General features: G+C 31.3%; 1 protein-coding gene and 1 long non-coding RNA gene across 2 annotated transcripts; one reads left to right on the top strand and one right to left on the bottom strand.

Annotated features, from left to right (window-relative positions):
* The first annotated feature begins 1069 nt into the window (after positions 1-1069).
* On the top strand, positions 1070-7506 carry LOC143082126 (uncharacterized). The gene is made up of 5 exons (XM_076257682.1): positions 1070-1180; positions 3062-3502; positions 4272-4397; positions 5728-5767; positions 6560-7506. The coding sequence occupies exons 2-5, from the start codon at positions 3181-3183 to the stop codon at positions 6783-6785; spliced, it is 714 nt and encodes a 237-aa protein (XP_076113797.1). The 5' UTR covers positions 1070-1180; positions 3062-3180; the 3' UTR covers positions 6786-7506.
* A 1224-nt stretch (positions 7507-8730) lies between these two features.
* Positions 8731-12992, bottom strand: LOC143082127 (uncharacterized). Its single transcript, XR_012980287.1, has 4 exons — positions 12829-12992; positions 11497-11607; positions 10633-10663; positions 8731-8956 (listed from the first exon to the last, which is right to left on the bottom strand). It is a non-coding gene; the product is annotated as an uncharacterized LOC143082127 (long non-coding RNA).
* Between the last annotated feature and the right edge of the window lie 6604 nt (positions 12993-19596).

Genomic DNA, 19596 nt, shown 5'->3' with positions numbered 1-19596 from the left:
CAAAGGCCTTCAAATGAATTTAATTTCTGAAACATCTTGTTTTAATCGTAATCCATGCCGTACTATAAACACCAGTACCAATTCGTATACGATCACACTCCACGGTATAAAATCTGGAAGCAGGTAAACAAGCTAAATAATGCGTTTGTTGCATGTACTTGTGTGTCGTTAGGTTGTTGTTTCATTAACGTAAGCCCTATGCACTCTCGTCTTTTATTCATTAAGAAATTAGAAATACAAGCAAAACAAACAAAAATGCCTAACAAATCATTAAGATAAAATACATTATCCAGTTGAAGAACGACAACTCTAAAAATGTTGGTTTTAATTTGAATATATAAATATAATATATACTATATAACTGTAAGAAGATGTGGTATGAATGCCAATGAGACAACTCTACACCAGAAACCAAATGACGTAGGGGTTAACGACTATATGTCACGATACGGCATTTTAAAATAATTGACACAGGTGTCAAAGAGGGACGAAAGATAACAGAGGGACAGTCAAACTCATAAATTGAAAATAAATGACAACGCCTGGCTAAAAATGAAAAAAGACAAACAGACAAACAATAGGAACACACGACACAACATAGAAAACTGAAGAATAAGCAACACGAACCCCACCAAAAACTAGGGGTGATCTCAAGTGCTCCGGAAGGGTGAGCAGATCCTGCTCCACATGTGGCACCCGTCGTGTAAACTTTTCACGTTCTAATATTAACCAAGTAGCCTTCTATAACCTATGAATGTTACTCATATTTAAAGGCCAATAGGTGATCTTTAGTTTTCATTTGTTTTTGTTATGTTGGATTGCTGTCTCATTTGTAATTATACAACTACCTTATCTTCATACAAAACTTAATGACGTCAGACGAGAGCCTTGTTTTTTAACATATTAAAATATACTGTATATAAAAACACATTTTATTTCAAAATATCGCTTTGGATCAAGATATTTCACTACAAAATATATTAACAAGTGAAGGAAGAATGTTACATTTATTTATATTTCCTGTTGTTCCACGATTAAATTGACAAAACATTTAGTTAACTAAGCCGGCAAATGACATTGTTTTGTTTCCGATAAGTCAATTTTACGTTTCTTGTTTACTTTAATGAATACATACATTTTTGTACATGAAGACATTTCGTAGTGAAGAAATATACGTGTAGTAAGTATTTATTTATTATATTCTGACTTTCTATGAAACACACAACCTCGATGTCAACACACGATATCGCTATAGCTGTGGCAAAACAAAACATCTACATAGCAAAACAACACATCTCTGTGGCAAAACAAAACATATTTAGGGTAAAGCAAAACATCCCAATGGCAAAACAAAACACTGTCGGGCAAAACTAAACATATATATGGCAATTCAAAGCACTAGGGCAAAACCATATGGAACAATATGGCGTACTTTGCTAATTTGCATTGCGGCCATTTTGCCTTATCATGACGGCAGCCATTACAAAAGGATTATACATACCCCTTAAATATGCCAATATACGTATTCTTATTTTGAATCAACAATTTGTCAGAAAATATTTGAATTGTACATACTTTTATGATTCTTCCCGTGTACAAAAATCCATCTGCCTTTTTCAATTGATTTTAAGAGTTCATTCTTATGTTTTACTGTTATACCACTATCCAAAGTTAGGGGGCGGTTTGGATCGCGCTAACATGTTATATCTCGCCACATTTTGTATGATTGTGCCTGTCCCAGACGTGGCTCTGTACTTAAACATCTCGCTTTTGTGTTATTGTTATTTATAGTTTTTGTATTCTGGTCTTTCAGATTTGCTTATGCTTTATGTCCTGTTGTGTTTGTTTTATACATAATGACGTGTCTATTTTATTTTAGAGGAAAAACACAATTATACTATAGACAAGCGGCAGAAGATATGCCTTAAGAACTGAAGACTATATTATTTTCATAATTTGAAGGACATTATTTCATAATTCTACATGTGTGACATTTACATTCTGGAGTCACACGCGCGATTCAACGTTAGAGCCATGTTGTCCCCGTGCTTACGATACTTGTACATTCTGTCATTATTGTTTATATTTTCGTATTCGTGTCGTTCGCCTTGCAAATGTGCTTTGTCTATATGCCTTTTGTTGTTACTTCGAAAATTTGTTTGTTGATCGTCTTTCATTTTTGCTATGTGCTTTTCTATATACCTTTTTAGATTTCTTCGTTACTTATATGACGTGGCTCTGTTCTTATACATGCCGTTATTGTGATATTGTATTATGGTAAATTTGTGTTGTACTAATATGTCATTTTGTGCTTCTTTTATTTATGTTTGTATGTTTTGTTTAGTGATAAGGATTTTAACCAAATGTTGGCTGCTGTATTATTGTTATTTTTGTCTACAATGTCTGTTTGTTTTGAGCGCGCATCGTTGTCAATATAATGGAATTTGATGCGACTGTCGTACAAGTGAGAGGTTTAGCTAACTATAAAACCAGGTTTAATCCACCATTTTCTACATAAGAAAATGCATGTTCAGAAATATGACAGTTGTTATCCATTCGTTTGATGTGTAAGGGCTTTTGATTTTTAAAATTGATCAGGGAGTTTCCGTTTTGAATTTTCCTCGGAGTTCAGTAATTTTGTGATTTTACTTTTTTTCCACAAGTCAGGAGCGTGTATTTCATTAGCTGTCGTTTGTTGGTGTGGTACATATTTAAAATTACATATAAAAAAGATGTGGTTTCATTTCCCATGAGACAACTCTCCACAAGAGACCAAATGACACAGAAATTAACAGCTATAGTTCACCGTACGGCCTTCAGCTATGATCAACGCCCATACTGCATAGTCATCTATATAGTTATCAAAAGTACCAGGATTATAATTTTATACGCCAGACGCGTGTTTCGTCTACATATAAAGACTCATCAGTGACGCTCAAAGGCCCCGAAATGACGATGTAAAACAATTCAAACGAGTTAACTAACGACCTAATTTATGTATAAAAAAGGAATGAAAAACAAATATTATTTTATATTCGATAACGAACAGCATCCATTTCAGAGAGGGATTTTCAATCAATTTTCATCAACGGAAAAAAATCGTATTTGGGAAAAGAGGAATTGACCAGAAGTATTCTGCCAACTGTAAGTGTAGAATCATCCCCTTATGTAACAGACTTGATGTCTACAACGGAGAAACCGTCCTGGGGATTGAACAATTCTACAAGAAGTATTCTGCCAACTACAAGTGTAGAATCTCCATATGTAACAAGCTTGGTTTCTACAACGGAAAAACCATATTGGGGATCGGATAATTCTACTCTGCCAACTGGAAATGTAGCATCTCTTAATGTAACAGACTTACTGGCAACAACAGATAAGCCATACTTGAAATGGGGTAGTTCTTCAACTCTGATAACTGGAAAAGAAGGGTTGCAAAATGTGACAGACTTAATTTCCTCCACAAAGAAACCTTACTTTGGATGGGGTAATTCCTCAGGAGGTATTAACCCTATAAGTCTTCGTAACAAGTTAAATTTGTTAATAAGCTTCTGCTAAAATGTTAATAAACATTTTTTTTAAAGAATTAGAAAATAAAAATGCTTAAAATGAATTAACAGTACATTCACAATCGCTCGTTTCCATTAGATTGAAATGTATGCATCGTTACAACACTAACCCGACTATGTATATTCAATGGATGTAAAAGTTTGCAACAATATTAAGTTTCGTGCTTGCCACGGATAAATTCAAATAATATTGCATTTTTAAAGGGCTTTGGAATTTGTAACCAAAATATTTTGAATATAATTTTTCAACATTTACATATTTTTTCAGCTAGATGTGAGACCATGATTTTAAAAAAATGAGTTTATCACCTTTTTTTTCTTTTTTTTCTCGATCAAACTGATTTCTGAGAAACGGGCAAGCCACAGAATAAACATGTTATGTGAATTGAAAATTATATTATACGAGTTTCTTATACTATATATATATATATGTTCCTAATTTTGTCATTTTTTAAGGGAGACGGATTTATATAAGTTTTTCTTGTTTCCGAATCCCAGTATTTCTATTGTATAATTGTAATACAGGCACTTTTGAAAAAAAAAATATTTTCTAAACTAAAAATCTTGAAATGAAGTAATAATAATAAGTCTACTATACAGGTTTGAGAATGTTTTGAAGACTTTAATTTGATAGACAATATTTATTAACAGTGAAACTTATTATTATTATCATATCTTTGTATTTATTTTTTTTGTCTGTAGAGAATTCAAATGAAAGCAGTTCATCATGCTCCTCTTCAATTAATTTAGTCGGACCTATATTGGGCGTTCTTTTGGTGCTGGTATCTATCATATTTATCGTTATCATTCTAAGGCTTAGAAAAACAGGTACGTATTTCTTTAAATACATATGTATATCTGTTTGCATTGACACCTACCCCCTTTTCAGCAACTGGAACCCGTAATATTCCACTTCTCCAGCAACGTATCGTACACAGTAAATAATCCATGTAGTAACGCATGTTTATAACCAAACAATATACCATTATAAGGCCTATAAAGATAAATAAAATACAAGCAACACAACTATGGCTGATTAATCGAGAAACCTATACCTACTGAAATTTATTCGGTATGCGATTTTTTTAGTATAGAGGGTTCTGCACAAACAATATTATATAAATGTGCAACTGTGTTGATGTAAGATGATGACAAAAAGGTTAAATAAACACAAAAGGGAAATTCAAAAAAGGGAAAAGCTGACAGACTAATCTACCAATAGAACGAACTGGAAACAACTGTTTTATTCCCGACTAAGGGAAATGGTGAGGTAACATGGTTAATAGGTAGTTTAATCTGACACTTGTAAGACATTTGTTTTTTTATAAATATATATGTGTTTCTCAATTTATTTATCTTATATGTCTATCTAAAAATGAGGGTACATTTTATATGGCCTTCTAAATACAGTTTCGATCCCTAACATCACTGAAGAGACATTTATTGTCGAAATCCGGATCTGGTGTACAAAAAATATTAATACCTTATGTTTGTGGCATAACATCGTGGCCACACGTTAATTGTTTTCTGTTTAGTATTAAACCTTTATGAAGATCCATTTTGTTACATCTTGTGATCAATTGTATTTGGCAATCGCCAATGGCAGTCAGCAGGGTTAAAGAACATCAGTTGTTCGACCTGTTAGTCAAATGCGTTTTGTTTAAATATGCTTCTTCACTTTTTTGGTCTTTTTGAAAATGTTGTTTGTGCTGTATTTAGACCCTTCTACAACGAAATTGTTTTACATGCCCACGTATAAAAATTGCGGTTTTGATCCAACGCAATCATAGGTTTTCAATTTAGACTCGTTTATATTTCTATATACCATCAATAAATTGAGAAACACAATAAAAGCGAGCAACCCAAACAAAGACATCAGATGTTTTTATTGTTACATATTATAATTGTACCGATAACTAGGATTCAAAGATATACAACACAACAGTCTAAAAATGTCAAACATACAAATGACTCAAACACTGACGCCAAATCAAAAAGAGTTTGTATAGAAAAAACAAAATCATTCTCCCTTGCATATGAATTAATATTAAAAAAAAATTTCAACATAATTTCCCATCAGTTTATTGGTAATAAAAGTTGAAACAAAGATAAAAAAAAAAAACAATACAATTTGACTAATTTTGTTGTTCCGTTAAAGGTTTAAGGAAGCATCACAGAAATACCAAGGACACAATCAGGTACATTTGTAAACAATTAAACACATTCATTTGAACAATTTATTGTAGCACATACGTCTTGACAGTCGGGGAGTTATCTAGTTAAATAATCAGGTCTAAACCATAATTTACTTGAAAATGCCTAATCTAAGTCGGCAATAGTACAAATGTTTTCCAGTTGTTCCGTTTATAAATTCTCCCGTTTGAATTTACCTTTGAGTTCAGTATTTTAATAAATACACTGTATATTTGTTAATATCAGAATTCCCAATTGATATATGTTTTGCGATGTCAGTTTACAGGAAGGCCTCCCATTAAAACCAAAATTAATTTAAAGGAGGCAATCCAGTAAAATTTGACAGCAGTACATTGTTTAGTATTTTGCAGAACAATATTGCTATTAGCTTCAACCAAACTAACGTATTAATACACGTTTTATCAATGGAGTTGAACATTGAAGAATACAAATTTAATCAGAATTTCTTGAAATGCACTGAAGACAAATATAAACAAAGAAATTGCCTTTATAGATATATAGGGATTTAGTTAAGAAATATAGGATAATGTGAAGTCATTAGAAATACTAAAAACGTAAGACCAATTCTTCATCTTGGTCTGTTTGACATATTCCCTATTTGGAGTCTCTATTATGTATGAAATATTTTCATCCTGATTATCGCTCTTTTACCATACAATCCGAAATTTAAATACAACAGCTCAAATCATCATAATGTTCCATTACCCTTTATAAACTCAATATAGATAGATAGATAAGTCTTAATACGTTTAATCAATGAACTATGTTTCCTCCAGGACATATGAAGACATTGGTTCTATACCAGCAGATCACATTTATACAGCAATGCAACAAAGCTCAGGACGAGACTCATATATCCAACCAAGGTCACCTTATATTAACCATCATACTAATACACTTATAGGCAAGATTGAGGAACATGAGTTCACTGAAGGAGAATCTGAAGACAATCAATACAGTCAAATGCAGGATCAGCATCACTATGTTGATATCATTGCATGAGGCATGCATTAAATTAAATCAGTTAATCTTATATATTAATTTTCTTTCCTCTAAAACAAGTGTATTGCACTATAAGCAGTTATAAAATCAACCTTCTTTAAAATTTTATAACGCATGTCTGTTTGTTGATTTACTGAACAAACAAGACAATTTTCAGACAATAGTAAAATAATTTTAGTTATACATGTACAATTTGTAATTACTGCATAATTTATTTTTGTGTTGGTCAATTATTACATACTATTGATTCCAGGTTGACGTTTTAAAAAAGTCTTATGACTGACTTTTGACAGAACGAAACCAATGCTCTTCACTGGACGCAATCAGGATAATTTCACATTACTAAAATTAAATCACGCAAAAGGTAAACTGGTCTGATATAACCCTCAGGGAATAAAAACTCCACCAACAGTGGCATCGACCAAGTGATTGTAAATAAACTCAAAGATATTGGCATCCTATTTATATTCTCCAATGTCAATAAGCCAAACTTCGGCTCAAATTTTTAGAAAGAGGATGTATTCTGAGATTTCTCCAAGATGTTTGAAACTTGTCCAAAATGTGACTTGGAATTTTTAAAAACAGATAAAAAGGTTGGAATATACGTAACCAGTGAAAAATTCTTGCTAATGATTTCTAATTCTTTTCATTCGGTAAAAACATAATGATTGAAGGTAATTTTTTCTTCGTGATTTAAAAGTTCAACACACACGCGCTTTTTCTTTACCATAGAAGGAAATGTATTCTAAATCCAAACATTATCAAGCAAAATGAATCATTAGGGGTCCTTTTTTAAATATCTTTGGTGTGGGAGACTAGGACACTCGATAATATTTGTTTTGCATTGTGTGATTACTATTTGCTGTTGTTTTTTTTATATCATGATGATGTTTTTTGTTATTGTATTGTCAAGTAGAATTATATTGACTTTATCAAGGGTGCAAGTTGATGAGAAAAAAAAATATCATTAATATATTGTACTTCTGAATTAGTAAATACATTTTTTATACATTGCTTCAAAAACATTTAAACTTTATTAAAAGAATTTCAATTCATTTGTATGTTTATTGTTTGAATATTTTGTAGCTATAATAGTACAAACTTTAAAGTCGTAACTTAAATGATCGGTTAAAAATGTCATGTACAAAGTCAGGCAAATTGCCATTGTTATATTATAGTTCATTTTCGGGGTGTGTTACATTTTACTCTTATTTTTGATGTGTTTCCCACAATTTTAGTTAGTAACCCAGATTTGTTTTTTTCTCAATCCATTTATGAATTTCGAACAGCGGTATAGGTGGCACGGTAGTATTTGCATTCCAGAATTTAGGTTGCTCTTTTGTGTACCCTACTTAGGTAAATGTAACAGTGTGATTGGACAAAAAATACAGTATCAACTGAACATACTTTCCCAAACTGAGGGATGAATCAGGTGTAGAAAAATATGAAATAATTTTACATACAGATGAAAATGAATTTTTGAGAATTTTTTTAAATTTTGTATTCACTGCACCATAAAATACCTAAAAGTACTAGTGGCCTTAGGTTTTTAAAAATAGCAAAAAAAGTAAACGGTCATGATACATATTCAAATTCATTTCTGAATAGTAAAATGAAAGTACTTCAGTTAACTGTGAATGTAGAATTTTTTGCAGTGTTAGAAAGTGGTGAAAATTCTAAAAAGGCTATCATTATCCCTTATGGGCCAGGAAATACTACCGTACCACCTTAATATACTACTATTGCTTTTATTTAAGGAGAGACAACTCAATGAACTAATCATTAAACGTCGTGTATATTCGGAAAGTAAAAATAAAATGCTAAATCGAACCTTTGTTTTATTTCGAAACATAAACAAAACATATTCGAAATAACCAGACATTGATCTCTCTAATGACTGTAATTATTCGAGCTCAAAATAATGGGGACTATCTGTGTTTTCTGTTCCTACCAGAACAGATTCCTGCTGTTCTGCCGGCTGATGTAATGTTAGATCACTAATTTCTTCGTAACTATGAGTAGGATCATCTCTTTCGCTATCCTTTGTGCTGGTATCTGATCCTCTCTCTGTTGTCCGATGTATTGTTGGATAATCAATTACTTCCAAATATTGGTTTCGTAAACCATCATATACGTTTGGAACGTTGTTGATCTGTGGCGCTGCGTGGTATCTTTATGATAATAAAAATAAAATAGTAGATAAAGTTTTAATATTGATGAGAAAAAATCTGGTAAAATGCAATACAATTTCAACCATAAGTACATGCATTTAAAGAGTGTATACCATTTCTTTTTAAACTGCTCGGAATAGATAGCTGTCTAATACACGAACCACCGACATCATTTGTTTCTTAGCATAAAGACCCAGTTAAATATTCGTTTCAGGCGGGAATATTTGAATATTCAACGTTTTAAAATATTATTATACCACCTTCAACAATGACCATAAGCAATACCCATATCTTTTATTGTGGTTTAAATTAAGGAAATTTGATTTGTTGAAATATACAAAGAATATAGATTTTGTTTTCGGTATAGTCGTACGGTGACCTAGAATTGGTTACATACATTTCGTTCCGTCTCTGGTTGACATTTTTCTAATTGCCATAAATACCATATATTGTATCTTTTTATGTTTATAGAATGAAATTCAAAACAGTGTGGCTGTGGCCATTGATTGACACATTAAATTCATCCATTGACTGGGACAATTTAGGTGAACGTTTGTATGTAACGACCACTGATCACTATGTTCTTTTTAAAGACACTTAAACTATGGGGTTACCAAAGGTTCTCAACACCTCAATAAAGTAATTCGAAAAAAAATAATCAGAAATAACACGATGTTTTGATTTATACCAATTATATAAATCAAAACATAACGGTTATTCCTGATTATTTTTTCGAATTACTTTATAATTAAAGGCGTTAAGAAACCTTTGGTGACCCCACAGTTTTAAAAATGTCTATCGTAGGTACGTCGTGAACAGTGGTCGTTACAGACAAACGTTCACGTAAATTGTCCCAGTCAATGGATGAATTTAATGTGTCAATCAATGGCCGCAGCCACACTGTTTTGAATTTCATACTATTTGCTGCGCTTTCATTTGAAGAAATCAGAATAATAACGCTCAACCCTTTAGTTCAACGATCATCATTTAAAGAGGTCATATTAAATCTTAAATGTACAAGTGTTATTGATATATCGACATGATGGAGTTAAGTTACTGTATTTTCTTTTATATATCCTCTTTTTCCACATAAAATGTTCCTTAATATAACATTTTGATATCATACTCCAAAAGAACTACATGTATTCAAGTATGTCATTATCTCTTAGCGTTTGAGTATGGCCTCATTTATAAAATAAAAAAAGAAGATGTAGTATGATTACCAATGAGACAACTCTCCACAATAGAACAATTGACACCGAAATTAACAACTACATGTCACCGTATGGCCTTTAACAATGTGCAACGCCCATACCGCATAGTCAGCTATATATGACCCCTAAATAACAAATTTAAAACAATTCAAACGAGAAGGCCAACGGCCTGATTAATGTAAAAAAATAATGAAAGAAAAAAAAATATGTTACACAGAAACAAACAGCAATCAATGAATAACAGGCTCCCGACTTGGGTAAGGCGCATACAGAATGTGACGAGGTTGAACTCGTTGTTTGAAAGTGCCATCCCTTCCCATACCTGGAACAGTGGATTTAGAAAGAGTAGAAACCAATACATCATTTTGTAAGTGAAAAACATTTGATGTTCACATATAGATCTATTTTTCACTTAATAATTGCTACTTGATACTAATTAAATTATATAAAAAATCTACGTACATTTCCCTTGGGTAGAATCGTCTTTGAACATCTACAAACCAGTATACTTTCTTAGAATTTAAGTAAACAATTTACATTATATTGATATGTAAAATTGAGAAAGGAAACATGTGCTTATTATTTTTATTTATAATGTATGAAAACAGATCTATTTAGCTCGTGAAACAATATTTTCTGCGTTCTACAAACAGGAGACCACATCAAACAAACAACTAAAGCATTTTCAACTATAAAATGTACCTACATTTGCAGATTGTTAATTTGTTACAATGATTTTCAATCACATTGCATTACTCTGATAATGAATATGAAAATCGTTCCATCATTCTAAAATTTGTTAATTGTATGTATGCTTATAATTGTTTTTGTACATACTATAGAGTATTTATCTATTTATTTGTTTGTTTTTATTATTTCGTTTTTTTATGAAAATGTGATATTCCCCAAACAAGATTGGTTGTTTAAGTTCAGCAACACATTTTCGATTTATATTCCGAATAAGAAAACAAGACGAATCGAAACCCTTTAATTGTCTGCATACCAGAAAATCGTAAATATCGAACTTAATTTAGAAAATATCATTGTGATGCAGATATTATTTTCATTTTCTCTTTATTTTCTGATTTAGTGGAATTTTTTCCACGTATTAAACTTAACAAAAGCATCGGTCTTTTTAATAACGTAAACCAAATATATTTTATTCTATATATGCCGTTAATCAAAATCAGTGTGGTTTGTCTTTGAATTGATTCTGATTGATATAAACCTCACATATCTTGATTAAAAAAAGAAATTTTCTTGACACTGTGAGATATATAAATGAAATAATTGATTACATATTGTTAATCAAGGTTCGGTTCTTACTTTTATTTTGTCCTGTTTTAACAATTAGAGTTGTCACTACAGCCGTTACAATGAAAATTGCAGAACCAGTAAGAATCAACATGATAGTCAGAAAACTAAAACCACTGGCATCTAAAAATAACATGCTATTTCATTTGCTGTACATATGTGTCAAAGAAGGAACATTTGAATTAGGAGAAAAAGAACTAGATTGATGAAAAAGGGCATTTATATAACATATATTTGTTGTCAATCTGTATTTATTATATATAAGGTGTTGCTTAGCTTTTTGGGTGTATATATTTTTATCAATGCCGTTGGTGGGGTTCGTGTTGCTTATTATTTAGCCTTCTATGTTGTGTCGTGTGTTCTATTTGGTTTTTTTTTCTTCTTTTTAATCATGGCGTTGTCAGTTTATTTTCGATCTATGAGTTTTACTGTCCCTGTGTTGCCTTAAGAGGCACATTATATTCCCTGTTATTGAAGCGATCATTTCCAATCAATCCGATACCGGTTAAATTTGGCGCTTTGTTTTGTGTATAAACATTTACTTGCCAAAAATATTGATGCGGTGACTCATTATTCATTTTCTTAGAATGAAATGATTACTAAGTATGCGAACAGTCGTTTGTAAGATACCTCGAAAGTTCTTTCCCTATTAATACTCCAAATGGTAGCTGCGTTAGTCCACTTCTTATTTCTATACGATAATCATCAGCCATCAATATTATAATCTTAATGAGATTAAAGGAACATCTACGAAATTGTGGCGTAATCAATTCCATCTAAGATTTGATGGTCAGTTCTTAATCAGTTTAATGATCTTTCATCTTGTTTAATGTGACACTTTATACGATACATTAGTTGCACAGTTGAACTGCAATAGTTTATCCAAATAATCTAAGACCATTAATCAATGCCTTACATAAATTAAGAACATGTTTATAGCTGGATCTTGTGAGAAACTTTATGTATTGGTCAGAGATGTTAGAGTAGTAGCTTGAAGTAACATGTTGTTTTATAGAGCTGGAATTTAGTAACGTTTTGTATTGGAAGTTATAATTGTGAACCATCAAATATATATTATATATACATGTACTTTTATAAATAAGATTAAACATGTGAACATTAAATGGACTTCGTTATATAGACAGTACTAAGTGAGCTTACGGAGAAACTTTACAATAGCTAGTTCCCTATATTAACGGGCAAGATGGAGTTACGATCCCGGATACGTAGATCCGAAATAAATGACAGTTCCTAAAACACACACAGAAAGCCCCGTTATATCATCATCAATGAAATTATCAACCCATTCATATTAGAGCAAAATGTATAAAGTGTATTATTTACCTTTCTTTACAATAAAATGATATGAACAATTTCCAAATTGGTTCTCGATGAAGATAGAGTAACTATTATGAACAGACTCGCCACTCTGGATTAACTGTGCCATATATCCGTTAAGCGTCACTTGTTTGCCGTACATCGGACGTGTGAGCTCGATCTGTGTAATATGCTGAGTATATTGTGAAACATTCGGCAGTAAGACTTTTGAAGTGGACCATTTCACAATTATGGGTTCTGGTACAGAATAGAACTGAACCGTAAGTACGGTGTTCCTTGTAGTGTTTATGTCTGTTTTTATAATTAGAGGTACGCCTTCAATAATAAAATAAAATATAATAACTATTGTTTTTTCGTTGAGATATAAAGGAAATATGTTTGCATCATCGAATTTAAATATTAAAAAACATTGTTAATCAATTATAAACAAGAAATGACATTCTACATTTTTGGCGATTTTTTTTTAAGATTAACTACTAATAAAATAAGAAATGATGTAAAACAAATGTATAGAAATCTATAGAAAAAGGTAAAATAACAAAAAGATCGAACTTCGAAGGAAATTCAAATTGTAAAGTCATATGGCAAAAACAAAAGAAGCCCAAACACATCAAACGAATAGAAAACAATTTCAGGCATTTCCTTAGGTAGAAAACGGGGAATAAACCTTGTTATATGACTAGCGAAACCTCTCACTTCTAGAACACTGAACAATTGTTATTTTATTTAATTAATAAATTGAGTTATATAACATTGATGAGTCATAACGAAGCATCAAACAATGATTCACTTTAGAGGTGTTATCATAAAAAAATATATAATAAATGGTATAGAGTTTAGGATATGTTTTCAATATATTAAACGTTATCGGTTGGGTTCGTGTTGCTGAGTCTGTAGTTTTCTTTGTTGTGTCTTGTGTACTATTATTTGTCTTTTGTCTTTTTTTTTAGCCATGGCGTTGTCCATTTATTTTCGATCTATGACTTAGACTGTCCCTCTAGTATCTTTCGCCCTCTTTCAAGGACACTAAATAGCCGTTTTTAAAACCACCTTTTAATGAAGACTTTTCTCTTTGCTTTGTAAAGTTGCAAATATGTTTGTTTTCATAATCAAAGTTGAACTCCATGTTTGCATTTGGATAAACCAATTCTTCAACACTTAAAAACAACATAAATTGTATCTTCATTGAATCATATCTATATATATAAAGTAAATCTACAATTGTTGAAGAAATGCTACTTACTCAATATGTATCTTGTTGTCAATTTTTTTGTAAATGGATATAATCAATAGTTATTTGGGTTTGGTGAACTATCACACTTACCTTTAGTTAAAAGTTTACTACTATTTGTCCACGTCAGTTGTTCCCTTTTATCCAAAGTGATAACGTTACATGTGTATGTCCCCATATCGTCAAGTTTGCAGGGATCAATAAATAATGTGGATGTGTTCTTTTCTTTGCTGATTAAACCTGAAATATGTCTAATTACCATTCCGTGAGCTGAATGTGTCCATGAACTAAACCCATACCTTTGTAAGAAATCATCCACATGGCAGTCTATTGATATTGGGTTGGATAGATTGCATTCTACCTCACGTTTCAGTTGGAGCACTGGAGCCTCTATTTGTTTACAAAAGTTATTAAAGAATTATCAAACAATACTTGCGCTTCTGTTCGGATATTTAAACGTTGTACACTAATACTGTAAACAACATTTAGGAGAATTAAGTTCCGTAGAAAAGTTAATGTTGATAATGTCATCAGTAATTATTAAAATCACTGGAAGTTTGATTTATACTTTTATAATTGGGTTTTTTTTGTGCATCTTTGTCGATATATTAAATTTGATGCAACTGTCATACAGGTCAGAGGATTAGCTAATTATAAAACCAGGTTCCATCCACCATTCTCTACATAAGAAAATGTCTGTATCAAGCTAGGAATATGACAGTTGTTATCCATTCGTTTGATGTGTTTGAACTCATAATTTTGACTTTCCTTTTTGAATTCTCCACGGAATTCAGTATTTTTATGATTTAACTTTTTTCTATATTAAGATATTATGGTAAATATTGCATTAACTCTTTTTGAATTACATTCATGAAGCTGACATTTCAAGTTTAACAATTTATTGCAAGAAAATAAATCAAAGTATTTAATATTGACATCTCATATTAAACATTTCATTCCGTAAACAAATAACATCCTAATTGAATCCTAACAACACTATATAACTTGACACTTTTTTTGCTCACACGGAATTAAGTTCCAATCATATTTATTCTCAATGCTAGCAATACAATGTATGCATCTGAATTACAACAATAGTACTTCAAATGATACACGACGATATTCATATTCAATTTTATTAAAGCCACTACTCAATATAACCACAGCCCCTGTTCAAGGCTCAATATATATTTTTTTCGTTTCTTCATTCTTTCGCGGAACCATCTATTCGATAACAATTTCTATGTTTGTATTCGGTGTCAGTTATAAAGAATAAATTTAAAGATGGTTTATATAGTTCATTACCCATTACATTTTATAATGCAGCGACCATTCTAATCTGAACCTTCATAAACACACTTAAGGATGTACTTAGGTGAGGTTTTGGAATTCGTGCCAAATGTTCGGACTCCTTGGTCTTTTTCCAAACAATACAAGGTAAACTATTTTGCCCCATAACACCCATTGATTTTTTCATATAACACTTCATAGCTCATGAAAGGTTATTTAACAAAATGTTAGAAGATTCTTGATTTTCTTTGTTTTGTTTTGAGACCCAAATAATACCAATGCAAATATAAGGTAAAAGTCCGAGTATGCCTTTTCCCAACATGTTTTAAGTCTCAAATATCTCGAAAAGGAGGTTCATGACCTATCAATATTTTTAGCATATTTTTATCCTTAACAAATGCTCTATCGGCTTATAGCATCAATTTTAATTTCTTGAATTACTAATTTTCACCTAACTTCACCTTAGTACATCCTTAAAAAGAATCCTTTGATTTGAAACCTCGCTCTGGAAATTTGCATTTATACTGCAATGAAACCAAATGAGAGACGAAGTAACTAAACTGTATGAGTGTTCATTTGAGTTATATGTTTTGCTTCATATAGTGTTATCATAATGAAATAATGTATATTTTGCCGTTATATTATTGTCTATTGATGATGTAATGTAGAACTATGAAAATTGAAGATAATACACGCTTACTTTGTATTTCAAGTGTTAATTCTGCCGTTGATACAAATGCATTTATTCTTGCCGAACAGTTGCATAATTTGCCATTATCGGTTAATGCTGCTTTGTATTCGATCTTAGACATGTACTTATTGCAATGCAGAACAGTGGTTGGTAAAGGTGTTAAATCTAAACAATTCCAAGTCAGTTCAGTATAGACATCTCTTACTGTTGCACTGCATATTATTTCAGTTGTCAAACCATTTATCAATGGGAACACATTTGACGTTGTAATTGAAGGATCTTTGATATCTGTAAAGGTACCATTTCTATTGTATTTATCGCTGTGTCATGATATCAAAAACAATATTTATATAATTCAAATAAAAAAAGGTTTATGAATAATTTCAAATATTTAACTCGTAATTTGTGGCAACTCATCAACTTGTGTTTTCATTTCTTTGTTTTCTGTGTAATATTTGTATTTTTTCAAAGCCATCTTTTGAAAAAAGAAAGTATCAAGATAAAATGAATTAAAAACTATGTAAGCTTCACATAGCATACTAATAGTAACTGACATAAAATGCATTATGGTCATGGACACATTTTGTACGTTGAATGTTATTTTTTTTGGATAATTAAGTGCCCGAATCATTGTATCTGCAATTGTAATTGACTGTAAACAATTACGATATTGACAATTTGAACGAACACCTTTGTATTATTGACGTCTGTGTGTTGCACCTTTAACGCCTATTATAACTTAACGGTTTTGTTTAATGTTATGTATTATTCTTAACTTCGTCTCTAACTCATTACATATAAAAAGGGACAAAAGGTATCGTGTCAGTGATACATAGGAATTTATCGAATTAGATCGTGAATGTTGTTAATACTATAGACACAATAACATCCAATAAGACTTTCAATTAGACACTATCAACGAGATAAGATTTAATGCTTAATTGGACGTCCGATGTCCCATTACACATATAAGTATTCTACCTACCTCTGAATTCCATTTTTGTGATATTCACTACGGCATGTTCATAACTTGTACCATGGCTACAAGTCCATCTACCCTGAATATGTTTATTCGATATGTCATGTACCACCAACCGAGTTTCATTAGTACCTAAATTTATACTTATGCTATCATTTTCTGAATGGGAATGACACAAGGGTTTTGGATAAGACAGAAGACAGAATCCTTTTTCTTCATCTAAATTATCATGAAATATTATCTTAAGTTGTAAATCATCCGTCTTGCATGTCAGATGTAAATCTTGTCGATTAATACTCCATGTTAGGCACAGATGGCAACCACATGATGTAAGGCCTAAATAAAAGTAAATAGAAAGAGTGACGTATTATAAATGATTTGAAATAGCGTCTGAATATAGAAACAAAATGTATTTTTTGCAGTTCAATTTTTCAAAATCAGATTCTCATGAATAATTTTGACATGTTTATTAACTTAAGGAAGTATTAGTTGTTGGATTTTCAGATCTTATAAAATATATTGGTAAGATATAAATCAAGATGACAAACTGAAATTTGGAAATCGCATTTAAATTTAAGTGGATGAGACCAGATACGGCGACACAGTTCGTGTTTCCTACTATGTGTCCATGTCGAAATTCTTTTAATGACATTGAAACGCCAATTACGCTTTATTTTTTAGGTCCATGCTATCTTTGGGCTTAAAAAGACAAAATTATTGCAACCAGATGAAAAATCTTGAAAATTTGTTTCATAAAATAGATATAATAACGGTTTTTGTTTATCCTATTTACTTACCGTAACATATTTGCTAATGCGCTTTGTGCTATATACCTTCTTGTTTTTCTTTGTTGACATATTTGTTTGTTTTGTAGTGTTTAACTGTTTACAAAATTTGGAATTTTTCGAAAAACTAAGGATTTTCTTATCCCAGGCACAAATTACCTTAGCTGTATTTGGCACAACTTTTTGGAATTTTGGATCCTCAATTCTCTTCAACTTTGTACTTGTTCGGCTTCATAAATATTTTGATATGAGCATCACTGATGAGTCTTATGTAGACGAAACGCGCGTCTGGCGTAATAAATAACAATCCTGGTACCTTCGATAACTATTTACACCACTGGGTCGATGCCACTGCTGGTGGACGTTTCGTCCCCGAGGGTATCACCAGCCCAGAAGTCAACACTTCGGTGTTGACATGAATATCATTAATGTGGTAATTTTTTTTTTTATAAAGTTCCAGTTTACAAAAGTTTGAATTTTTCGAAAAACCAAGGATAACATCTTTGTTCGCTTTGGAGATTCCGTATATCGTCAAGTCATTGGAATTCCAATGGAGACTAAATGTGCACCACTTATTGCGGACCTGTTTTTGTGTTCTTATGAGTTACAATTTATGTCTAAAATTAGCAAAGACCCATCGAAACAACATTTGATACAAAAAGTTAACAATACTTTTAGACACTTGGATGATATATAGGCTCTCAATAATGACGACCTCAGTATGTATCACTACACGAAATCCCGGATTTGAAGAGGTATGCAAATGTTATGTAAATGTATTCAGAGACCGACATTTACATATATTTATAAACCGCTGCATTTAGTTTATCTTGTCTTTACATGTTGTAAATATTAATATTTCTTGTGCTATACCCTCCTATGGGCGGTTATGAGAGACCGCGGTTTATAAAATATATTAACACCTAATCAAACCATTTTGCAGTTAAGAATTTATATATATTTATGACCGTCGCAAAACTTTTGCAAACTTATGTATTTGTATACCTCTGCAAATGGAAACCTTTGGCATGTATTTTTCTATGATGTAAATTTATCCGCAAATGTGTTTCTTTGTCTAGGTAGCAAAGCATCATCATTCAAATGATTTTATATGGGTTATAAAGTGTAAGGTGCATCTACATTTTCCTGGTATGTAAACCAATTCAAAACGAGAACTTTATAGGGGGGTGTAAAGCATCATTTCCTTTAATCTACAGAGACCTGTCAAATGTATTATAAAGGAATAATTTTGTTAGTCTTTATTGTCGGCTGAAATGTATGTCAAATCAGAACATATCAAAAGCCTTTGAACATATTTTGAAATGTATGGTAAATACATGGATTTGCAGACAATTTGTTTAACTGAGAAATGTGGTCAAATGATAATATCAATGACATGTGTAAATATATTGGGCATATGTAACTTTAAATACATATGCAAAGAAATGATAAAGAAAGATATTTCAGACAGCTAAAAATGTATGTGTAAATATATTGGGCATATGTAACTTTAAATTCATATGCAAACAAATGATAAAGAAAGACATTTCAGACAGCTAGAAATGTTTGGTAAATAGATATATTTGCTTTTAATTTGCTACTATATTTGAAAGGTGCAGAATATATTGACAAATATTTCCATAGCTTTAGTGGTCAAGCTATGATATGACAAATATAGCTGCTTTGGGATTGGTTTTGGCATTTTGGTAATATCATTTATTATACATGTATTTTAATAATTTCGTTTTAATAAAAAAAAAAAAAAAAAAAGTCGGTTCTACATAATCGGTTATTGATC

Source organism: Mytilus galloprovincialis, chromosome 7, assembly GCF_965363235.1.
Source record: "Mytilus galloprovincialis chromosome 7, xbMytGall1.hap1.1, whole genome shotgun sequence".
NCBI classification, from domain to species: domain Eukaryota; kingdom Metazoa; phylum Mollusca; class Bivalvia; order Mytilida; family Mytilidae; genus Mytilus; species Mytilus galloprovincialis.
Note: the sequence above shows the minus strand (reverse complement) of the source record. Positions and strands in the feature narration are given on the sequence as shown.